This window comes from Myotis nattereri (assembly GCF_964212035.1).
Source record: "Myotis nattereri genome assembly, chromosome: 2".
NCBI lineage: Eukaryota > Metazoa > Chordata > Mammalia > Chiroptera > Vespertilionidae > Myotis > Myotis nattereri.
Window position 1 is genome coordinate 198,799,555 of NC_138076.1, and position 26,116 is coordinate 198,825,670.

General features: G+C 41.8%; 1 protein-coding gene across 2 annotated transcripts in view; it reads left to right on the forward strand.

Moving 5' to 3' along the window:
- Positions 1-9,329: 9,329 nt before the first annotated feature.
- Positions 9,330-26,116, forward strand: part of TMPO (thymopoietin) — a gene marked incomplete at its 3' end in the record, with an annotated part of 30,891 nt that continues 14,104 nt past the window's right edge. Inside the window, exons 1-4 of one of the 2 annotated variants that reach the window (XM_081080885.1) lie at positions 9,330-9,875; positions 19,095-19,221; positions 23,066-23,224; positions 24,220-25,724. In XM_081080885.1, coding sequence (XP_080937011.1) covers positions 9,609-9,875; positions 19,095-19,221; positions 23,066-23,224; positions 24,220-25,724 — 2,058 coding nt within the window. In that variant the 5' untranslated portion in view covers positions 9,330-9,608. Of the gene's footprint in view, positions 9,876-19,094; positions 19,222-23,065; positions 23,225-24,219; positions 25,725-26,116 lie in introns of those variants that run through there. The other variant, XM_081080886.1, reaches the window with a different exon arrangement.

The following is a 26,116-nucleotide window of genomic DNA, read 5'->3' on the forward strand; positions in this document are numbered from 1 at the left end:
GAGTGAAAAATGCCAAGGTGGCCTCAACATTTTTCCTATTTTAATGTCTGCAGCAAACAATCTCATTCATTTGATGGAAAACAGCATGTAACCTATGGTCTCTCAAACTGTATTATTTCATAGTACACTACAGAGAATGACTTACTTAGGACACGGAAGTTTTTCCATAATGAAAACTTTCAGCTATCTCAGTTTGTAACTTTGGATTCGCTTATTGAGAGATGATGTGAAATCTTTATATTACCTGAGGCCCTCCTGGTCCCCCTGGCAAGAGGCTTGATACTGTTTATGAAAAGGCTCAGGATGATACTAATCATTCTATTAACCCATTCTCCTAACCCTGTATTTAATCAATGGTATATTCTTGTGAATTATTTAAGTCTATTATATTAACAATTTACGTGTTTATATGTCATTTTCAAACAACTGTAGACGCCTAAGGGCCCAAAATGCAGGAAAAATCGGCTACTAAAATTTCATTCGGCTTCAGCTGGTCAAATGCGTGAGCCCTTTTGTGTCACAAAAGCTTACAAACTGAAGAGGCATTGGACTGTGGGACAACCCGGACATTTGACAACCATATGATATCCTTGAACTTCGACTTCAGAATGAGAATGTAAGAGTGTGAAAGTAAAGCTCTGCTTCAATTCATATACTCTTGCTCACTATTTAAAACAAACAAAAACCTCCTGCCTGCAGCCTAAATTATCCGGAGAACATTAAGAACCCGGAAAACTACTTTCAACAATACACCACCCCTAAAATTGGAAGCGCATTTTGTTTCACTTATTCGCGCCCATTTATTAACTCTTTTCCCCGAAGAGTCCAAAGTACTGAGAAAGAATAATTAGCAGAGGAGTAATTGCGTTTTGACCCTTCCGGGTTGCGGGCGGAAGGGGAGATAAACGAGAAGAGGGCGGGGGAAGCGTGATAAGCTTTAAAGAGGAACCTGGGAGGGCCAGAGCAACAGCTCCTCGTTAGTATAGTGGTTAGTATCCCCGCCTGTCACGCGGGAGACCGGGGTTCAATTCCCCGACGGGGAGACTGGAGCTTTTTTTACTAATTCCCTTTTCTCCCCTATTTTCCTTGTAATTCCAACAATATGCTAATTGTTTGGTAATTGTAGCTTTTCTAAATGACAACTTTTATTCCCACCGCTCCCTATTTCCCTTGTAACTCAACTGCGCGACATCGCTGACAAATACAGGAGACTAATTTTTTTGTTAATTTCTTTGTGTGTCTTTTCGAAATGATGACTTTTAAGCTTAAGTCTCACCATGAAATAAGTGCCTACACTGAGAGCAAACGCTTTATATTGTTGTCAAAGGAAGAAGACGGGGGAGAAAATGCTCGGGCGGGCCTCTGGGCTCGCTCCCAGCCGCTGGCTGGCAAAGGCGTGCGCGTGCGCAGTGGCGCCCCGCCAAATTACAACGGAGGAAGGTCACGACCGCGGCTCGCGGGCCCCGTGGGGGGAGGGAAGAGAGCGAGAGGGGGCGGAGTCTCCGCCCCTAACGGGGCGGGTAAGAACGGAAATCGCTTACTGAAGAGGAAGGACGGATTTCCTCTGAACGTGGGGACTGGGCTAAACGGAAACCCCTTTCTCCGGCCTCCGCTAGTTCCGTCCCCACCTAGGTAGGGGGGTAGCCTGAGGAAGCTCTTGGTGGTAAAGGTATCAGTCTCCACCTCCGACCTGGGCTTCGACCGACACGTAACGGAGGGGCAGGGGGAGAACTGCAGGGACCGTGGGGGTGCACAAAAGAGACGCCATGTTACCGGAGTCCTAAGAATCTGCGCGAGCCACAGCCCAGCAGGACCTCGTGGCGCAACGGTAGCGCGTCTGACTCCAGATCAGAAGGCTGCGTGTTCGAATCACGTCGGGGTCATGGCTTTTTTTGTGTGTGTGTGTGTGCCTCCTCCACCACTGGCGTCTTACAAACCTAGATGTCTTCCCGCCATTTTTTGAAAATGCCTTTACCTTTTAGAATTAAATCTTCCTCGTTCAAATGTTATCCTAGTAATCCTTACTCTGCAAGGAGACAAGACTCAGTATATGTGGTAGAAGGGCTCATAATTTTTGTACTGTTTCGCCTTTGAAAGTGAGTTTTCTGTCACTTAACATACATAATGTGTAAAAATTAGGGTGTTTTAGTGGGCACATCAGTCCACGGTGCAATATAACTGTGCTAGATGGTTTTCCAAAGCTGGTCTTAGACCCGTTTGCCTTTTGAAAACCAGAGGAAAAAAAAGAGTATAATTTCTAACTTTTAGTATTATAATAGTTTACATGGTTTAGTCCGAGTGCCAGACACTGTAAACAACCTTACAACATGCGATTAATACCCCACTTTTACAGATGAAACTGTGACACACAGGAATAGTGAGTGACCTAACAAGGGTCGCCCAAGATAACAACCCAGGTGACTTGACTCCAGATCCCCCTTCATCATTAAATGTTTATAATAAAGGTGGAAATACACTGTTGAATTTCAGTGGTACATCAGTGCACCATGTTTTCATATGAGCGGTGCCAAGTCAGATAGCCACTTTGAACTACTGTATTACTCATCCACTTCTGTAAGCTTCAGAACTTTTAGTAAGTACTACACAGTTCCTTACAGGCATGTGTCAGATATTTGTTGTACAAAAAGTAAATAGCAAGGCTATGAGAAATGAATATTTTTAGATTTTTATTTAATAGGTTTCATAAAACTCCCTGACTTTTTTTGTTTAATGTTTTGAAAATACCAAATATTAATTTCTTAGGATTCAACCTAATATAGCAGTAGAGCTGGACCCTGTATTTTCACTTTGTGTGGTTAGTTCTTCCTTCCCCTATTTGGTTGGATTGAGATTAGATCATCCATTTCAACAGATATTTATGGACCGCCAAGTATGATGAGCCTGATACTGTGCTAAAACACTGAGGAAAAGGACACACTGAGTAAAAATGGGTTTGTGTTTTTTTTTTGACCAGCAGTAGACAAATATGTTAAGTAACCAAATACCATGAAATACTTTGGGATAAGTGCCATGAAAGTAGCATAAACAGAGTGATGTGATGGTGCTAAAATAGGGACATTAACTCTGCCATGAGTAGTTCAAGAAGGCCTTATAATGGAAGATCTTGAAAAATAATGAAGAGTTTGCTATGTGATTTTTAAGGCATTTACCCACCCAATTGACATATTTTAATGCCTTCTTGAGTCAAGCTCTTATTGCTTAATATTCCTGGGATCTGATTTCTTCAACTACAAAAATAGAGGTTGAAATTAGTTTTCAAGGGCTGCTGTAGCAAAATACCACAGAATGAATAGCTTAAAGAATAGAAATTTATTTTCTCACAGTTCTGGAGGCTTAGAAGTCCCAGATCAAGGTGACAGCAGGGTTGGATTCTTCTGAAACCTGTTTCGGCTTATAGATGGCCACCTTTTCACTGTATCCTCACACGGTCTTTCCCGGTACTACTACATCCTCTTATAACGACACCAGTCAGATTGGATTAGGGCCCACTCTAATTGCCTCATTTTAACTTAATCACCTCTTAAAAAGGCCTCATTTCCAAATACAGTTACATATTGAGGTACTGGGGTTTAGGACTTCAACCTATGGATTTTAGGGGGACACAACTTAGTCTGTAACAAAACTTACGTTCTTTCTCCCCCTAGCAACCTTTGCATATACAGCGTATTATCTGCATGCAGCAGTACTTGATCTTAGCTTGAACAGAGCATGTTATCTATTTGTACAAAATCATACTCTTGTGAAGTAGTCCCAGCAGGTTGTATTACGTTGTTAATCATTTTGTTATGGCAGCCCTGGCAAACTAATACAGCTTTGTTGGAGAACCGCTAGTTCTTCAGTATGGCTGGAGAGGAAGAAAGAGAGAAAGCTGTAGAGGTAAACAGTTCAGATCACTCATTGTGTACCATCCTAATTTAGATGTTATTCTGAAGGCAATGCTGAGCTATTATTCAAGAATGTGGAATGGTTGGCTGTGGCTTTACAAAGAATGTAAAAAAAAAAACCTAGAGTTGATGTTTCTAGACCTGCATCCTGGGGAAAAGTAAGGAATGCAATTTTTCAGGCTCTACCCTAGACCTTCTGGCGACGGGGCTAGCAACCTGAGTTTTAACCAGACCTTCCAGGTGATTCTGATGGAAGCTAATGTTTGAGAAACACTGGTCTATACAGCAAGGCCAGACTGGAGGTCCTACTTAACTCACAGAGTTGCTAAGAGAACAAATAAAAGATTAACTTGTAAAGCAGTGTATATACATATCATTACTAATACTGCTATGATTCTAAAACTGGGATGTCTGTAGTTTCTTAGAATGGCTGATTTGCTGACTTGCTATAACTTTGAAACAACCTAAAATCCAACACTTCATTTTAACTTAAACGTCTGCGATCATTATATAGAAATGATGTGAGGAAAGTGGCTGTGGAATAGACAGACCCATGTTTGAATTACCAAATCCTGACGATAGCTATGTGATTTGATTTTATTTCACGAAAAAAATTCCAGTCTGTTATTTATTCTTCCAAGTGGATTTATTCACTGGTACAGAATGCTTTGAGCATTTATTTCACCTGTTTAATATGCCCGCTTTCTCTTTTGAGGTTATTTTTAATCAGTTACCTAAGACTGATATACTCTGGATGAGCTGATAAAATGGAGCCTTTGGAAATGCAAAACTGTGTGAGATTCCCTTTTTGAAAAGCGAAGTGATTACCTGATTTCTCACACTGTTTCAAAAAGAGAAGTAGGTATGGATACAAAATCATGTATTCATTTTAAAAATCTTGGGAAATATAGAAATACGTAAGGAAAAAAAATAAAAAATCATTGTGCCCCAACACCTAGAGGAAATTACTAGAAATATTTTGGTCTATATTCATTTCAGCTTTTTTTGTATATATTTTAAATATACACATATCCATACATACTTTAGTTCATTATAGAACTGAGATCTTACCCTAATTCAGTGGTTCTCAATCAGGATTTTAAAAAGATTCCCAGGTGATTCTAATGTGCAGCCAAGGTTGAGAACTACTGCCCTAATTGGTTCTCTATTTTTTTCTGTTTTTTTTGTCTGTCTGTTTTTTACTTATTGCTGTATCGTGAACATTCTTTCATATTAAAAAAATTTTTAAGAACATGACTTTTATGACCTTTAGTGTTTCGTCATCTGCTCTGTTTGAGGTGACACCCTTAAATTCACAATTAAGTCCTGTGCAAAACAAAATGTTATTTTTATATGTAATGTTTTGATAATAAAAAAACAAAAAAGTCTGCAGTACATTTAATAGCATTAAGAACTTCAAAAAGGAAAATGGAAGCAGTTATCAAGTGATTTAGAAAAAAAGTTTTGGCAGAATTTTCTCACAAAGTACATCAATTAAAAAAAAATTTTAAATTGATTTAGGAGAGAGCAAGAAAAAAACACCTGGGATGAAACCAAGCAACTTTGTTGTGTTGGGGAGGATGCTCTAATCAACTGAACTACCAGCCAGGGTTTCAACTTCTTTTTACAGCTGTGGCTTCACATAGACATATCTTTCCACTGTTTTAAAGATTTTAGGTATCAATGCTGTAACATGTAAAGATTTAAAAAAAAACCTATGCCAGTATTAACATAAAAGATAATTTTAAAATTTTATTTATATTGGATGAATGTAACAAAATAAAACGCCAATCTTTTTCTTTTTAATTCAGAAATTTCACAGGAGATGACTGAAAGAATAAAATTCTTGAGGAAGTAGGAGATCCAGAGTTCAAGTGGTGGAATTCACTCTGATAGAGGGACAACTCTCCCATTGAAACAAGAAAGATGCAAGAGGAAATGACTGCAGATTTAACCATCTGAAGTTGAAGCATTCCCTATAGATGGTTTCTATTTCCTCAAGTATGCAGCAAGGCCACCAGCTGAAAATGGGGAGAGGTTGGGGAAAGGCATGTGAGTGATTTGCGGGAGAGAAGTGAAGGTGTGAATGATTAATCCAGATGACTAGCTTTTCCAGCCAGTGCTGAGTGCTCCTATGAGATCTGACATCATAACTGAAAACCAGCCAGCCCCATTGTATGATTTTCTCCAGCAATACTTGTTACTTGGTTGTAAGCAATGAGAAAGTTGGTTCCAGCAGGGTTCAGTCCACGCAAGGTTGAGGTTCTTCCAAATAAGAAAGATAGAGACATTGGGGTAAGAGAGTTAAAACAGTTTGTAAAAGAGTGGTTACAAGAATTGATCAGGGAATCTAAGTCAGATGAGTTAGACATGATTATATGATTGCAGAAGCAAGATAATAGATTTTTTGAACGTGTTGGAGTTAATGGATTGGAAGTCTCAATTAGGTCAATGACAGTATAATAAATGAGCCAAAGGGAGAAGGACAGCAATTGACAACGGGCATGCTTGAAATTGAGATTTAAAAGGTAAAACAGCTATCGATGACAAGGTTTAGATTCTTACCACTGGAGTGGATGGATGTGATGGAATAGAGCAGAGGTTCTCAACCTGTGGGTTGCGACCCCTTTGGTGGTCAAACGACCCTTTCACAGGGGTCGCCTAAGACCATCCTGCATATCAGATATTTAAATTACGATTCATAACAGAAGCAACATTACAGTTATGAAGTAGCAATGAAAATAATTTTATGGTTGGGTCACAACATGAGGAACTGTATTTAAAGGGCCAGAAGGTTGAGAACCACTGGAATAGAGGAACAAATTTTTGGAGATGGAGGGATCAAGCATCCAAGAGGCCAAGTGTTGGTGGTGTATGGGTCATCTGTAAGAGTGTTGAATTCACACACAATGTAGACAAAAGAGATGGTGAGGAAATCCTAGAGCAAGGAGCAACAGTCTATAATTTCTGAGGGAGCGTGGCCAAGAGGTTGATAAATGACAGCAGTAAAGATGGTGGAGGATCCATGGCCTTTGTGCCCATGTGGTTAGAGCGTCAACCCGTGGACAAGGGTTCTGGGCTCATCCCTGAAAAAAAGTAGTGCAAAAAAAAGTAGTGCAAGGGATATACTGATGCACCTAGGATGATACCAAGTCTGAATTTGATAACTCGAGTTTGTGGATGATGTAGAAAGGCAGTCTCCGTGCCTGATAGCTTATGACATCAACTGTGTCTCCTGAGAAATGTAGAGTCCACAAGTAACCTGTTGATGTGTCCCCGGAAAAGAAAAGGTGAGATGATCAATAACAGGGAATGAAAATGATGCTTTTGCTCAGGGAACACTTCAGGTTCGGAGTTCTTTGTGAGTTATCTTTAATACTGGCCTGTAGGGCACAGTGCTACGTCTATTTAAAACAACTTTCAGACGCAACAGGTAATATTTTTCTTTTTTTCTTTTTTGCTTGTGGCAAAAATAGGATGAATTACTGCCTCTAAAGATTACACTGTCTGGAAAATTTCTGGTGCAAAGGCCCTGTGGAAACCGAGTTCCCGTGTAGTCCCCTCGGGTGATTCTCTCGGGTGGCACTGTGGCCCCCGCATTGTACTCTCCTCACTTTATATGAAGGGAGAAGAATATTATCCTTAAGGGTCAGCCCGCCACCTCCTCTGAGGATCCACGTCAGCAACCAGCTGCCCAGGTATTATCAAACCATAGCAGCTTGGAGACCATCCCCGTCAGATCAAGTCTAGCTCTGGTGACTCCGACACTTTTCAGCGAGAATAGCTAAACCCACCTCTTCAAAACTATTAGTACAGGTAAGCCGAAGCCAAACTTCGCAGGGTTAACGGTTTAGCAGGCCAACTTGCGGAGATTATGCTCAGTACTTTGTTGCTCTGCCCACTACAACTTGAGACTACACTGGAAGAAGTAACCGACCCGCGGCAGGCACCGGACCTCGGACCTCGGACCTCGGACCTCGGACCTCGGACCTCGGACCTCGGACCTCGGACCTCGGACCTCGGACCGTCCTACACGCATTCATTCCGCTGGTGAGGTTACCAGCACTGCAAGCGCGTGGTCCTTTGCCACTCAGTGTGTTCAGTGAAGCTTGCTAATTAAAATACAGTATTGAATTAGTGTTACTAAGTTTAATACTATTGCTTAAATATATGTAAACACTGAGGTTGGTAGAAAAAAATAAAATATAAAATTGCCTCTAGGAAAATAGCCTTTCATTAAAAGAAATGTCTCCTCCTCTTGAACAAAATAAAATGATTTAATCCACAGGAAACATTTTCAGTGAAAGCGTTTGAATCTACTCGAACTTAACCATGCAGAAATCAGATAAACGTTTAAAAATCACCTTAAAGCAGCTTATAAACTAGTTTGGAGATCAGAATCTGGGTAAATGATTAAGACACCCTTAGATCCAATCTCAGCTTCTTTCCTTTCTTGGAAGAAAGCATCGTGAAATATACAAGTTCCTAAGAAATACAGATATTTGCCGTCAATGGCATTTCTGAGGAGGACAGTTTAATTGTAACACGTTCCTGAGCCTCTGCCAGGTTTTGATTGGATTCAGTAACTGGTTAGGGGTTCCCGGCCTCCTCATAGTCACTGGGCATGTTAACACCGAGCGTGTATCCTCCTCGGGTATCTTAAGCCGCCCATTCAGGCATGCCTAAATGTTTCCTTTCGTTTTGTTGGATTATTAAACGTCAGGTTTAAACTATGGTCAGATACAGGTGGAGGGTAACTCAGAGGCGGCTCCCAACAGAAAGACAGCGGAACCCCAGCTAACTGCCCCAACCTCCAGGGTCAGAAGCAAACGGGATAGTTGACGATACAATTTTATCACAAATTCAAGGGCAATCTGAAGTTCCCCGTAGTCCAGGTCCGGCTTTCCCCGAGTTTCGGGAACAAAAGAAGCGTCCCCGAGCCGAGACGTGAAGGCGTTGGTTGGTTTTACATTTACTCGAAAGTAAATCAAATCAAGGGCGATGCGTGCCCGCACACCCGCCTCGCTTCTGCTCCTTCCCTTCGGGGCTAGCGGCTGGGGAAGGAGGGGCTGCGGCTATTCTTCGGCGGGTCGTGTCCCGAGAGTGAGGCAGGCCCGGCCGCGGTTCCCGCAGCTCAGCTCCGGGCGCCCGACCCCGGGAAGGAAGGCTCCTTCTCCAGTCGGGCGGGGGGGGGAGGAAACGGCGCACAAAAGCAGCCCGACTGGTTCCTTATCAGCGTCCAGGGGAAGGGTGGGGAAAGGGGAAACAGAAACGGGCCGGCGCGGAGCTCCCGCCCGAGCGGCTTTTAAACTGCGTTTCCACAGCCTCTCGCAGGGCGCCGCGGCTAATGGAACCCGCGCGAGGCGTCGGGCCAATCAGCGCCGCGCTTCCTCCGGCCGCCGGCCAGTGGCGGCGCGCGTTCTTGGGGTGTGGGCGAAGCAGGCTGCTTTCCTTGGCTGTCGTGTGTGGGCTGGGGTTGGTGCGGGCTGCACTTGGTCCGCAGTTCTGCGCCGGGGGCTTTTGTGTCCGCCTTTTGCTTTGCTTTCTGTGCGCGTTCTTGTTTTGTTTTTTTCTTTCCTCCGCGCGCTGCTCCCCAGCGGAAGCCGTGAGGCTCGGAGGCAGCAGCCCTCACCCCAGGCGAGGAGCGAGCGCGCAGCGTGAGCACCGGAGTGACGGCTGCGGGGAAGGGGGTTCGCCGCCGAGATGCCGGAGTTCCTGGAAGACCCCTCGGTCCTGACGAAGGAGAAGTTGAAGAGTGAGTTGGTGGCCAACAATGTGACGCTCCCGGCGGGGGAGCAGCGCAAAGACGTGTACGTGCAGCTCTACCTGCAGCACCTCACGGCGCGCAACCGGCCGCCGCTCGCCGCCGGCGCCAACAGCAAAGGGCCCCCGGACTTCTCCAGCGACGAGGAGCGCGAGCCCACCCCGGTCCTCGCCGCCGCGGGTCGCGGCCGCGCCGCCGTCGGCAGGGTAAGGGCGCCCGGCCCGGGCCACAAAGGCGGCCGTTTGGCGGTTGTCGCTCCCCTCCGCGCGCTCGCGGTCCTCCCTCCTCGGCGCCCCCTCGGGCGGCGGCGGCGGCGGCGGCGGGGCTGGACGCGGGCCCTGCGCCGCGGGCTTGCAGGCCACGGGAGGGGAGGGCGCTGGAGAGGAGAGCCCCGGAGTCGGGGCCGCAGGGCTGGCGTCTGGGCTGAGTGTGCCTGGGAGGCGTGAAGTTCGCGTGTGCGCGGGGGGCGGCGGGCGCGCGGGGGGCTCGGAGTTGGTGGACCGGCCGCCGCGACAGTCTTCGGCCGGGGACTGCCGAGCCCTTTTCGAAAGCGCTTCGGGGGGGTCAGCCCGAAAGTGCCCCGGGTTACCTTCGAGCGTTTTCCCGCTTTCTTAACTGCGGTGACTGGTAACCGAGTCTCGGAGCGCTCCCTGGAGGGCAATTTGTGCATACTAATTTCTAACAAAAATTTGAAATAAATTCCCGCCTTTTTGTGTGTGTGTGTGTGTGTGTGTGTGTGTGTGTGTGTGTGTGTTTAAATCTGGAGGGCTTTTTGAACCGTTTATGTTTTTCTTGTTTGTGTTATTCTTTTCCAGTAACAGGCTCTGTTTTGGTGGAGGGCCTTAAAATGAACATTTAAAAAGACGCCATTAAGCGGTTATCTTAGACGCTCAAACATTTTAAAATTCTGGTTTTGGATTTTTTTTTGTCAGTTTTATAGGAGGAAAGCAAAGACTTAGTCTGATTGAGACACGTTTATTTCATGACATTCTGGTATGTCAGTGTCACAGTTTGGAATATCTCAGATTGGCTCCAGCAAGTGGATAGTTTGTTTGAGAACAGTTTGGGGGTTTTGTTCGGTGGGTTTCTATAGGTGGTTTTGCTGGTAAGGATCTATCTAGTTACCAGACTTCAAATCCTAATAGAATGTAGTTCAAAGTAGTGATTGATGTGAGGGACAGTGCTTTGTAAGACTTAGAATATTGAGCTTGGAGCTGTTGCTACTAATTATTGGTATAATTCAGAAGTACTTCTTTCGAAGTTATGTTGTTTAACTTCAGTTTTAAAAGATCGATCTCATGTGCTTTCTGGACTACCCTATAGAAATGAAAGAAAGATGTAATAGATACATGTAAATTTAATTAAAATCTTAGCCTGGGCTTTCAAGAATTGAAAATCTTATAACTCAAGCAGTGCCTGGAAAATAGTAGTACTAGGCCTGTATTTGTTCAATAAATAAACGACTGCTGGGCCGGAATGGCTCAGTGGTTGAGCGATGACCTATGAACCAGGAGGTCACGTTGGATTCCTGGTCAGGGCACATGCCCGGGTTGCTGATGGGGTTGCAGATGGATCGGTACCAGAGGCAGCCAGTCAATGATTCTCATCATTGAGTCTCAGTCTGTCTGTCTGTCTCTCCCTTTCCCTTCCTCTCTGAAATAAATATATATATTTAAAAAAATAATAAGCAAAAAAAGACTGACCTTATTGTTTCTGATGTCTTGTTTTGTGGATTTGAAGAAAGCCACTTGACTCTTCCATAAAAAAGAAAACCCCAGAAATTTACATTTGAAGTAAAGCATATCACTTACCTGTTTTTCTCCAGTCGCTCTGAAAAAGAAAGTAATGCTCAAACTATTTCAGTAAAGATTTGGCTGAAAATGAAATGTTTTCCATTTAAATGAGCACACTTTAAAAAAAACAAAACAGGTCTTCTATAGAACCCTATCCTGGTGCAAACATTTTTTTAAATATATTTTTATTGCTTTCAGAGAGGAAGGGAGAGAGCTAGACATGTCAAGGATGAGAGAAAAATCATTGATTGGCTGCCTCCTGCACCCCCGCTACTGGGGATCTAGCCTGCAACCCGGCACGTGCCCTTGACTGGAATCGAACCCAAGATACTTCAGTCTGCTGGCTGACACTATCCACTGAGCCAAACCGGCCAGGGCCAAACATTCTTTTTTGTTAATTCTCAACGGAGGATATTTTGTTGTTGATATTTAGAGACTTGAAGGGAGGGAGTCTGGAAAAGAGTTGGGGTTTAGCAGCATTGTGGTGAGGTCGTCAGAGGGACATATTGTTTGCCTCCTGCAAGAGCCCGTTCAACCTGCAAACCAGGTATATGCCCATGTCCAGGAATCAAACTTGAGACCCTTATGTCCACGGGCTGATGCTGTAACTACTGAGCACACTGGCCGGGGCACAAACATTCTTTTTTTAAAATATTATGTTTTATTGATTTTTTTACAGAGAGGAAGGGAGAAGGAGAAAGAGTTAGAAACATCCATGAGAGAGAAACATCCATCAGCTGCCTCCTGCACAGTCCTGACTGGGGATGTGCCCGCAACCAAGGTACATGCCCTTGACCGGAATCGAACCTGGGATCCTTCAGTCCGCAGGCCAACGCTCTATCCACTGAGCCAAAGCAGCTAGGGCGAGCATAACATTCTTGGTCTTGCTCTGGTCAGGATTATGAATTCTTACCAGGAAATATATGAAGACATGAAACAAAACATTAAAAAGTATGCTATGTGCCCTGGCCAGTTTGGCTCAGTGGATAGAGCATCAGCTCTCTGACTGAAGCATCCCATATTCGATTCCAGTCAAGGGTATGTATCTTGGTTGCAGGCTCAAATCCCCCGGGTGGGAGGCAATGATGTTTCTCTCTCTGTGTCTCTTCTCCTCCTTTCCACTCTCTAAAAATCTATGGGAAAAAACCCACCGGTGAGGATTAACAACAAAAGTATGCTAATGGTGGTACATATTAATTAAATCATAAATTGGCCATCAGACTCTACAATAAGGTGTTCAGTGTACAGGCTTCTGAATCAGGGTTATAGATTTAAATTCTAGGTCAGCTGCTTATTTAGATGACTTTTAATGAACACTGGCCATTAGATACTCAGTTTTCATTTGGAAAATAGAAATAATCTAATAGCTACTTAATTACGTTAAGGCTTACAGTAGGTTGCATTTCTGAAAGTATCTAGTGCTCAGCAATTTATACTACTACTACTACTACTACTACTACTACTACTAGAGACCTGGTGCATGGATTCGTACACTGGTGGGGTCCCTCGGCCTGGCCTGTGGGGGATTGGGCCAAAACCGGCTGACATCCCCTCAGGGGTCCTGGATTGGAAGAGGGCGCAGGCCAGGCCGAGGGACCCCACTGGTGCATGATTGGGGCCGGGGAGGGACCACGGGAGGGTTCCAGGGCATGTCCGGCTTGTCTCCCCCAGCCCTAATTGGCTGGACTCCAGCAGCAAGCTAACCTACCTGTCGGAGCATCTGCCCCCGGTTGTCAGTGCGCATCATAGTGACTGGTCGAGCGAACAGTCGGACACTTTGCATATTAGGCTTTTATTATATAGGATAACATGATTTCTAAACTTTTTTGTTTCTATTTAATGCCAGAACAATACAGTGTTACCATAATATATTTTTCAGAATTGGGTGAGGTAAGTTTGTGAAAGTGATGTATACATAGTCTATTCAAGTGTTACTATACAGCATATTATGCAGAATGCCTGAGTTACCCATGCAAAAGTGTACTTAAGTTTTCTCTCGTAAAATGGGAATATTAGTATCCATCTCATAGGATTTTTTTAAAAAAATCTTTATTGATTTCAGAGAGGAAGGAAGAGGTAGAGATAGAAACATCAATGATGAGAGAGGATCATTGATTGGCTGCCTCCTGCACGCCCCCACCAGGGATCCAGTCCACAACCCGGGCATGTACCCTTGGCCAGAGTCGAACCTGGGACCCTTCAGTCTGCAGGCCGACGTTCCATCCACTGAGCCAAACTGGCTAGGGCTCATAGGATTTTTATTGTTCATTAATTTTGTACATACAAGGTACTTAGAAAACAGCTTGGTATATAAGTATTCACTAAAATCTGTTTCATAACAATAATTATTATACTTTCATCTTTACTAATGGTAGTGATTTTAAAATAAGTAACTCTTAGGTGATACTATACAACTGTTGGGTTTTATTTTATTATTATTTTTATTGATTTCAGAGAGGAAGGGAGATAGAAACATCAGTGATGAGAGAGAATCATTGATTGGTTGCCTCCTGCACGCCCCCTACTGGGGATTGAGCCTGCAACCTGGGCATGTGCCCTTAACCAGAATCAACCCGGGACCCCTCAGTCCTCAGGCGGACACTCTATCAACTGAGCCAAACTGGCTAGGGCTTATTTTATTATTTAAAAAAATATATTTATTAAATTGGGGTGACATTGGTCAACATGAACATACAGGTTTCAGGTATGGGTTTCTATGTTAGGAGATTTGTATATTACACTCTGTGCCCACTACCCAAAATCACATCTCCTGTCACCTTATATTAGGACACCCTTCTCCTCCCATCCCAACTGTTGGATTTTAAAGTTGGAAAGGATATTAGAGATCACCTGGTAGTTGGGAAGAAACTGGAGAACAGTGCCTGGCACTTACTAGGCACCGAGTATTTTTGACTGAATGAAACTAAGATTAACATGATTTAATTAAAAGTAACAAAGCTTTCTGAAGACAGGAATCAGTACAACTAATGGTTTCTTCCTCACTGAAACTGCTGGCTTGATAATTATGTATACCACACTACCTGTCTACCAATTTTTATTCTTATTAAAGTTGACATTTCATAAAATGACATTACTTTTCTGAAATTTTCCTACAAATTAAAAATAAAAATCAAGCCTGGACCGGTTTGGCTCAGTGGATAGAGCGTCGGCCTGCGGACTCAAGGGTCTCAGGTTCGACTTTGGTCAAGGGCATGTACCTTGGTTGCGGGCACATCCCCAGTAGGGTGTGTGCAGGAGGCAGCTGATCGATGTTTCTCTCATCGATGTTTCTAACTCTCCATCCCTCTTCCTTCCTCTCTGTAAAAAAAATCAATAAAATATATCTTAAAAATAAATAAAAATCAAGCAGCCTGTTATGAACCCCTGCCCAATTTAACTTACCTTATTCCAATGTATTAACCTCTAATATTTCTTTGTACAGCTGTCGTTTTTTTCATTATTTTAAGAAAATATGAGGGAGTTGGTTTCCTGCTTCGATTTGATAAGCCTTTATTTTTTTTTAACAAATGCATTTTTGGGGGGCGGGAGCGGGTGAGGAGAGTTCAATGGGGGGGAGACATATGTAACATTTTCAACAATAAAGATTTTTTTTATATATATTTTATTGATTTTTTACAGAGAGGAAGGGAGAGAGATAGTTAGAAACATCGATGAGAGAAACATCGATCAGCTGCCTCCTGCACATCTCCTACCGGGGATGTGCCCGCAACCCAGGTACATGCCCTTGACCGGAATCGAACCTGGGACCTTTCAGTCCGCAGGCCCACGCTCTATCCACTGAGCCAAACCGGTTCCGGCAATAAAGATTTTTTTTTTAATGGATTTTTTTAAATATGCGACTTTTTCATACATTCAACAAAATAACTTATCAAGTACCTATTCCTGTGTCTGGCACTTGTTCTTTTTCTTTTTTTTCTAATATATTTTTATTGATTTCAGAGAGGAAGGGAGTGGGGGGAGAGAGAAAGAGAGAGAGAGAAACATCAAGGATGAGAGAGGATCATTGATCAACTGCCTCCTGCACTCGCCCTACTGAGGATTGAGACCACAACCCAGGATGTGTCTTTGACCAGAATCAAACCTGGGGTCATTCAGTCCGCAGGCTGACGCTCTATCCACTGAGCAAAACTGGCTAGGGCTCAGGCACTCTTTATTTTAGATGTTTGGGAGAAAAATATTACAAGACTCTTGCTTTCTGCTATGTTATTAAATGCTGTATCCAAAAATCACCTGATACTCATTGAAATACAGATTCTCAGGCCCAAGATTAGGACTCATACTGGGGTAAGACTTTTAAAAATATATTTTTATTTATTACAGAGTGTGAGAGAGAGATAGAAACATCATTGATGAGAAAGAACCATTGATTGGCTGCCTCTTGCATGCCCCACACTGCAGATTGAGCCTGTAAAACATCCTGGATGTTTTGTTGATAGTAGAGTTTGAACATTCTTATGGTGGGAGGGATTATCTACAAGTAATCTGTACCTGATTGTTTTTCTTTAAGGTATTTATATTATACAGTGGAGTTTTTCTTTCTAGTCTATCCACACATTTTGGAAAATTCAAGTAGATCATCAACACGGGATTAGGTCTGTTTGATTAAAAGTCTTTTATCTAAAGAGACTTCAGGGCTTTGATAGATAGAACTCTGAGGCTCTAGGCAACTATTTTGATACCAAGGTGTGGGTTGCTTTAAGATAAGTGCAATATGTACAGGGGTGGGCAACAGTAGGTTTAAAATTGTAATACAAATAATTCAATAAGTAATAAATAATAATACAAGAATAAACTTTTGCATACTCACAACTATAAACCTACTTTTGCCCACCCTTGTATATTAAAGCTTTCTGAAAGTACCCTCACTAACTTATCACAGCCAGATTTTTATTATTTACCTTAAATTGATATCATTGCTCTTATTAGCAGCTCTCTTTAAATGTCTTATAATCTTATCTTCAAATTTTTATTTGATTAAAGTATTCAAGTTTTTATTTGGTTAAAAAAGTAGAAATTCTAATCCATGGCCAAATAATGTGATTTCCCCTCCTCCCCACTCCCCCCCTCCCATCATTGGAAAGTAAGCAGTTTATACAACTTTATGATTTTTGCCCTTTTGCATAAAGTATTTCATGTGTTAACTGTTCTGCTTAAATATCAGGGCCTACATTGACTTTGACATTTGTGGCCATTTAGCCATTGGAAGTTTACATAGTTTTTCCAGTAGATACTGCCATTCTTAAATTATTCTTAAAAATTCCTTTGTATATTTTCTCTCAAACCTTGTTCCATGTTCTTTCAACTATAGTAGTGTTCCCCTTATCCATGGTTTCAGTTACCCTTGGTTACCCTTGATTAGCCAGTCTAAAAATATTACATGAAAATTCTAGAAATAAACAGTGCACACATAAGTTTTAAATTTTTCACGGTTTTGAGTAGCATACTGACTGAAATCTTGCACTGTTTAGCTCTGTCCCACCCAGGACATGAATCATCCCTTTGTCCAATGTATCCACACTATACATATAATAATACACTAAGATATTTTAAGAGGCCACATTCATATACTTTCATTATGCTGTACTTATAATTGTTCTATTTTATTCTTAGTTATTGCTAATCTCTTTGCCTAATTTATAAATTAAACTTTTTCATAGGTATATATGTACTAGTGCCCTGGTGCACGGATTCGTGCACATTAAAAGGAAATTAATTAGAAGGTGGCTGGCGGGGTGGGGCGGGACTAGGTGAGAAGGGCTGGACAGGCCCTGGAGCCAACCTCCTGAGGTCCCTCCCCTGCTGGCTGCACCTGGGGCGGCACCTCAGCTTGAAGGGCGTCTGCGGAGTGAGCCGGTCCCTCCGGCAGGTGGGGTCCCTTGGCCTGTCCTGTGGGGATCGGCCAAAAACCAGCATCCCCTGTGGGGTCCTGGATTGCGAGAGGGTGGTTCTTGGGTGACACACCCTGGAATCGGGCTCCCTCCTCTTGTACTGGGGTGCATCACCTGAGAGCTGCCGCTGCCAAGTCACCAGAGCTCAGCGGCTCCTGCATTGAGCGTCTGCCCCCTGGTGGTCAGTGTGCATCATAGTGACCATTTGTTCCACTGTTTGGTCGATTTGCATATTACCCTTTTATTATATAGGACTAGAGGCCTGGTGCACAAATTTGTGCACAGGTGGGGTCTGGCCAGTCCATCCCAGTGGGGGCCAATCAGGTCGGTAGGGGGAGGGGCCGCAGGGCCAGCCAGCCCCACCCCTGATTGGGGTTGGGGCTGCCAATCGGGCTGAGCTGGCCGAGGGGAGGGGCCGTGAGAGGTTGTGGGGATGATCGGGGCCCCAATTGGGCTGGTTCTCCACCACAGTGTGCATCATAGCGACCAGTCATTCCATCGTCATTCTGGTGGCTGGGCTTTTGGATGGATGGATGGATGGATGGATGGATGGATGGATGGGGAAAATATGGTGTACGTATAGGGTTCAGTGCTATGTGCAGTGTCAGGCACCCACTGGATAAGGGCGGACTTTTTTTCTTTTCTTTTTTTTTTAAGGGAGAGGGAGGGAAACATCGATGTGAGAGTGTCATTCAGCTGCCTCCTGCACACACCCTACCAGGCATTGAGCCTGCATCCTGGGCATTTACCCTGACCAGGAATTGAACTGGCAACTTTTCAATGCATGGGACGACACCCAACCAACTGAGCCACACCAGCCAGGGCCAGACTTTTGTATTCTTAATGAGATGGTCATATAGATCTGGGATCTTGGAATATATCCCTTGGATAAGGGCAGACTACTGTATTCGTAATGAAATGGTCATATAGAACTAAGTATGGCAAAAAGGCTTTGTCAGAAATGATGTGCCTAACTTCCTTCATGGGTTAAAAACTGGCTATTAAAGTCACTATATTATGAGAAGAATATTCACTTAGGCTTTGTAAATTCTGATGTACTTGTTTAAAGGAAATCATTTTTATACATTTTTATGGTAAAGTCTTAAACTCCTAGATTAACTTAAACATTTAAATATTATAAATGTTTTAAAAGGCCAGTAGTGAATTGTATTTACAGTTATCTGGATGAAAATATTTAAATCCGGTCCATTTACTGGTTTGAATTTTTCATGCCATCACCTCCTCTTTAGACAGGTTAGCCCACATTGACTGTTTTAACAGTAAAGTCTGGCCCTAGCTGGTTTTGCCCAGTGGATAGAGCATCGGCCTGCGAACTAAAGGTTCGATTCCAGTCAAGGGCACATGCCCAGGTTATGGGCTTGATCCCCGGTGGGGGGCTGCAGGAGGCAGCTGATCAGTGATTCTCGCTCATTGATGTTTCTATCTCTCCCTCTTCCTTCCTCTCTGAAATCAATAAAAAATAATAATGTCTGTAAAATTGAGTTGATTAGCTTCTAGGTTTGTGTAATTATAACCAAACTTAGAAAATATCTCCAAACAATGAGTTACTTTTAATTTAGTCAAATGGCTAAGGCTTAATATAACTATAAATCAACTTGAAGGTGAATTTCCATGTTTATTGTACATAGTGTTATTTATACATTGTACATAGAGTGAACATTTTAAAATTCATATTGAAATGATAACTGGACTTTGTTTACAGAAAGCCACAAAGAAAACTGATAAACCCAGACTAGAAGATAAAGATGACTTAGATGTAACTGAACTCACTAATGAAGATCTTCTGGATCAGCTTGTAAAGTATGGGGTGAATCCTGGCCCTATTGTGGGTAAGTTGACAAAATTTCAAATATCTTTCCTGTGAAGTAGTACCCCAAATTGTTTTTCCTTCTTACCTAGCAGTTAATTTTGGGTTTTAATGGCCACTCTGCCAATCATTTCTATGACCAGGACCTTACTTTATTTTTAACTATAAATAAGGGAAATAAAATGAGGGAATTGTACTAGACAGCCTCCAAGATTACCTCACCTCTGTGTCGAGATTGTTTCATATGTGCTCGTATTGTATTACCTGGTGAGACACATGGTAATATGTGTCTTACATGTCAGTGAAGGAAAATCTGAGGTAACATGACTGGCCAAAGTCATTTAAATCAGTAATTTAGTAATTGACTTGTTAATATAACTCAAGTTAATCAATACTTAGCATTTCAGTTATTAAAAGGACCCTTTTTTCTCTTTATTTTTAATGGGAGAAAAACCAATTTAATATGTGCACATGGAAGAATCATAAAAAGTCTTGTTTTGGTTAGAATTCAAGAATGATATCCTGAACAAACTAAAAAGAGAAAACTTGGAACTAAATACACTGAATTGCCATCATTTGGTTACTTTTGCAAGGCTGAGTATGCCTTAATTTTAGAAGGTCTTGGCAATATATAACCTCAGGATGAGGAAGTTCTACATATTTTGATCTTATAAGTTATGTGAAAGTTTGAACACTGGAGATTTGTGGGTTCGTTTTCTCCTATAGGCGTAGGAGCAAACAAGGATTTTGAATGCGCCTTTCTTTTGTTCTATTTAATAACTGTATCTAAGTAGATAGTATTTGTCTATTAATATAATTACCAGCAGACATTTGATACCCCTTTAAAATTTTATTTAAAATTCAAAAGGGAAATGTTGAAAAATGTGTATTATTATCTATATATATATATATATATAAAGCCAGCGACTAGAACGTTGTAACAACCAGAACGACCGGTTGCTATGATGCCCACTGTGGCCAGCAAACTGGCCCGATCAGGGGGTGGGTCCAGCCAACCTCCTGCAGCCCCTCCCCCTAGCCGGTCCCACCCCTGATCAGCTTCTCCCACCCCAATCAAGGGTGGGACAGCCAGCCCCTCCACCCCACCCTTCCCCCTGACCAGCCCCACCCCTGATTGCCCCTCCACCCCAATTGGAGGCTGGGCCATCTGGCCCATGTCCTGCAGCCCCTCGCCTCCCCTTGCCCCACCCACTCCAGTTAGGGGCAGGGCCAGCCAGTCAACTGCCTGTCGCTCTTCCCCCCCAGCCAGCTGTGCCCCTGATGGGCCCCCACCACCCCAGTCAGCCCATGGCCCCTCCCCCCAGCCAGCTCTGCCCCCAATCGCTGCGCCCTCCCCCCCCCACACACACACCAATCGGGTGGGGCTGGCTGGTCAATCTCCCCCAGCCGCTGACCCCTCATCGGTCCCCCCCCCCCTCATTTGGGGGCTGGGCCTGCTGGCCAATCGCCCACTGTCTCCTCCTCCAATTGGAGCTGGGCCAGCCGGACCCCATCCATTCACGAATTTGTGCACTGGGCCTCTAGTCAGTATATATTAAACTACATGTTGGTATACAGACTATTCCTTTTTCTCCCCCAGCTATATGGAGGTTTAGTTTACAAAATTATATATATTTAAGGTGTGTAACTTGATGTTTTGATATATATAATCATTGTGAAATGATCACCATAATCAAACTAATTAACATATCCATCACCTCACATAATTTTGTGTGGTGAAAGCACTTAAGGTTTAACTTCTTACTAAATTTGAAGTATATAATACAGTATCATTAACTATGACCCATGTTATGCATTAGGTTTCCAGAACTTACCCATCTTGCATAACTGAAATTTTATACCCTCTGACCAACATCTTCCCATTTCCCCCTCCTTAGCTGTTCATCTCAAGACTACTTATATAACATTTTGAGATATGTGTTGTTTCTAAAAATATACATTATCATTTTATCAGGAGAAGACATACAGCTAGTTTAAAACAAAAAAATAAAAGCAATTTTTTTGCTTTAAATTGTCATTGATGTTGAAGTGTTGAGAATTATTTTAGCCCATCTAGAGTGTCTCAGAGCACTGTTCTGTGCACCAAAAGGCTGCCAGTTCAATTTCTGGTCAGAGAACAAACCTGGGTTGCAGATTCAATCTGGTCGGGGCAAGTATAGAGGACAGTAAATCAATGTTTCTCTCTCACATTGATGTTTCTCTCTTTCTCCCTTCCTCTGTGTAAAGCATGTCCTCAGATGAGGGTTAAACAAAAAGTTTATTTATATTCAGTTTTACTTTGCCATCTAATTGTTATAATTTCTGTTACACAGTTTTCATAAAATGTGGTTCAACATTAAATTTACACAATTATATATTTCCAGATGTATTCATCTTGCATAACTGAAGTTTTGTATCTTCTGACCAACATTATGCCAAACACATTTACATTTTTTTTTTCTCTTAATATATTTTATTGATTTTTCACAGAGAGGAAGGGAGAGAGATAGAGAGTTAGAAACATCAATGAGAGAGGAACATCGATCAGCTGCCTCCTGCAACATTTACATTTTTAAAAGTGATTTATAGCCCTAGCTGGTTTGGCTCAGTGGATAGAGCGTCGGCCTGTGGACTGAAGGGTCCTGGGTTTGATTCTGGTCAAGGGCACATGCCTGGGTTATGGGCTGGATCCCCAGCAGGAGGTAGCCAATCAATGATTATCTCTTATCATTGATGTTTCTATCTCTCTCTCCCTCTCCCTTCTTCTCTGAAATCAGTAAAAATATATTTTAAAAAAATGGATTTATAGTACTTTTCCATAACTGGATGGCTATTTTTGTTATTGTTGTTTAATATGTTTTTATTGATTTCCTTAGAGAGGAAGGGAGAGGAATAGAAAGATAGAAACATCAGTGAGAGAGAGACATCCATTGGCAGCCTCCTGCACACCCCCAATGGGGTAACAAGCCTGCATGTGCCCTGACCGGGGAATTGAACTGGAGTACCTCTTGGTTCATGGGTTAGTGCTCAAGCACTAAGCCACTCTGGTTGGGCAAGTTGTTAAATTAATCCCAGTAATTTAGATGAGTACAATCGTTTAATAAAAAATAGATTTTCTACAAAGGCAAGTACTATTATGTAGTACTGGAGAAAATATACAAATTCTAAAACTTTTGAGGCAAAAATACTCAGTCCTATCTGGTTCTTAAGTAGGTTATCTTAAAGGACCTATATCAATCTACTATGTATCCCATGCCATAAATGAAACGTTGTAATTTTGTGTTAAAATACTATGAAAATATATTTTTATAAAATAATTCATTATACAACTCTGGCCAGATGGCTCAGTTGGCTGGAGTCCATACACCAAAAGGTTGAGGGTTCTATTCCCAGGTAGGGGTGCATATGGGAGGCAACCAATTGATGTTCCTCTTCCTCCCCTTTCTCTCTAAAACTATAAAAACATCCTCAGGCAAAGGTTAAAAACAAAGAATTATTTAAAAAAGAATTCATTTTTCATTTTTAAGCACTTAAATAATTAGAAAGGAAAGAATGAAAGTAACATTTTAATGTTGCTAAAGATAATGTCTGAGCTGATCTTAAATAAGACAACATAAGTACTAAAGCAGCGGTTCTCAACCTGTGGGTCACGACCCCTTTGGCGGTCGAACGACCCTTTCACAGGGGTTGCCTAAGACCATCCTGCATATCAGATATTTACATTACGATTCATAACAATAGCAACATTACAGTTATGAAGTAGCAACAAAAATAATTTTATGGTTGGGTCACAACATGAGGAACTGTATTTAAAGGGCCAGAAGGTTGAGAACCACTGTACTAAAGCGAGTTTTGCCTTAATACAGGAACAACCAGGAAGCTATATGAGAAAAAGCTGTTGAAATTGAGGGAACAAGGAACAGACTCAAGATCTTCTACTCCTTTCCCAACAATTTCTTCTTCAGCAGAAAATACAAAACAGAATGGAAGTAATGATTCTGACAGATACAGTGACAATGAAGAAGGTAAAGTTCTAAATGATGTTAATCAAATATATGTGATTTTTTTTTCAGACTCATAAGATACAGTAACCATGCAGATGATAAAATTTAAGATATTACCAAGACATGTCATTTTTTTCATACTGTATCATTAATTTTCCAAGTAATTTGATTTAAATAGCTTTTGTTGAAAACTCTAAGAAACAGAAAAGTACAAGTGTCTAATTTTCTGTCACCTAAAATTACCTAAGTACCTGTGTCTTTTTTGCTTCAAATCTCATTTTTCTCAGAGAATAAAATATTACAAATAAAGACAAAGTTCCCCCACTTATCCCTTTCCAAGTATCATCTACATAGAAATAATCACTGACATTAGTTTTATGCTTATCTTTCCAGCCCATTTTAAAATGTTTTTTTATATGCATCTATCTAATACATGGTATTACTTTGCACTTTAAAAGATCTATATAAATGATATCATGCTAAATCTTGTCACTTTTCTTTATTCTGTTATACTACCAAGATCTCACTTATCACTTGTCTGTTTTATTCCTTGTAATTAATAAATAGCAGTAGTGTTTACATATGGCATGTTTTCTCTGTTCTCTATTTATAGGCATTTAAATTGACAGTTTTTGCTAGATAATCTGATTTCAAGGCAACTTCAGAGCAGATATTTTAGTGCACTATTTTAAGAAAATTTGACCATATATTTAAATATTTTTGAAAATAGTACAAGAAATAAATGACCTTTTAAAATTATAAGAACAAGTTTATATTTATAAATATTCAATTCATTTATATGACTTGTTTTATAATTTCATAATTAATTAATTTGACCCAAATTACTTATATCTCTTAAGCATTGCCTGCCAGGGCATAGTTTGTCAAATTGGTTGTTCTGAATATGAAATATAGAGCCTTTTCCTTCAACAGCACTATGTTAGCAAAGAGGCAAAGAATAAAATCAGCTTAAACACAAGTAATGCTTAAACTTCCTGCCTCTTTTGCCTCTACAGGAAAGAAGAAAGAACACAAGAAAGTGAAGTCCACTAGGGATTTTGTTCCTTTTTCTGAACTTCCAACTACTCCCTCTGGTGGATTTTTTCAGGGTATTTCTTTTCCTGAAATCTCCCCCCGTCCTCCTTTGGGCGGGACTGAACTACAGGCAGCTAAGAAAGTGCATTCTTCTAAGGGAGACCCACCTAGGGAACCTCTTATTGCCACAACCTTGCCTGGCAGGGAACAGTTGCACAAGTTAGCCTCTGGAGGGAATTTGTTTATTTCCTCCAGTTCTAGCCATGATAGACGTTTAGAGAAAAGTTCTTCGACATCTTCTCAGCATGAACTCGCTGCCATGTTGGTCTCTGCTGCAGCTTCTCCTTCACTGATTAAAGAAACCACCACTACTTGCTATAAAGACATAGGAAATATTTACTGTGGAGAGAAAAGTGGAATTCAACCATTTTGTACTGAGAGGTCCCATGGTTCAAGTCAGTCGATTCTGTCCAGTAAAAGGAAAACACTAGAAGAGTCTGAGAGATCACAAGTAATTTCTCCACCACTTGCTCAGGCAATCAGAGATTATGTCGATTCTCTGTTGGTCCAGAGTGGGGTTGGTAGTTTGCCTGGAACTTCTAACACTACACCCTCACTGGATATAGAAAACATATGGAAGAGAATTGATCAATCTAATTTTCAAGAAACTGAATCTCTGTCTCCTCCACGAAAATTGCCTAGACTGAGTAAAAAGTTAGGAGAGGAAAAGGATTCAGGTTCCTTTGTGGAATTTCAAAATATACATGGATCTGAATCCATGTCTTCTTTTGCTACAACTGTTGTCTCTCACTCACTTGCTACCTTAGGCATAGAGATGTCTAAGCAATCACAGCATGATAAAGTAGATGCCTCAGAACTATCTTTTCCTTTCCACGAATCTATTCTAAAAGTAATTGAAGAGGAGTGGCAGCAAATTGACAGGCAGCTGCCTTCATTGGCATGCAAGTATCCAATATCTTCCAAAGAGGCAACACAGATATTATCAGTTCCAAAAGTAGATGATGAAATCCTGGAGTTTATTTCTGAAACCACTCCACCAGCAGGTATTCAGGTAGCTTCAACTGATAAACAGTTGGACTCAGCACTTTGTAGAGCATATGAAGCTGCAGCATCAGCATTGCAGGTTGCAACCCATACCGCCTTTGTAGTTCGGGCTATGCAGGCTGACATTAGTCAGGCTGCACAAATTCTTAGCTCAGATCCTAGTGATAGCCACCAGGCACTTGGGATTCTGAGCAAAACATATGATGCAGCCTCATTTCTTTGTGAAGCTGCATTTGATGAAGTAAAGATGGCTGCCCATACCATGGGATCTTCCACTTTAGGTCGCCGTTATCTCTGGTTGAAGGATTGCAAAATTAATCCAGCTTCTAAGAATAAGCTGGCTGTTACTCCCTTTAAAGGTGGAACATTATTTGGAGGAGAAGTATACAAAGTTATAAAAAAGCGTGGAAATAAACACTAATAAAGTTAAAAATAAAGACGCCCATCTTATCTTTGATATAGGGAACTTAGCAGATTTTCTAGGAATTTTAAGTACTTTTAAATCAAAAAAATTTTAAGGTCTTTTTAGTTTCCAGATGGGGCTGATTTCAAAGTGTCAAGCTTCAACCCATCAAATTATAGTTTGAAAGTACAGTGGGGCCTTGACTTACGAGTGTCCCGACTAACGAGTTTTTTGAGATACCAGCTGTCTCTCGGCCAATTTTTTGCATTGAGTTGATAGAGTAATTTGAGTTAACGAGCTCCTTAACGAGCTCGGTCTTGGAACGAATTAAACTCGTAAGTCAAGGCCCCACTGTAATTGCCTACATAGAACTGCCTTTTAAAAAAGGTTGCACAGATAGAAATCCTGAT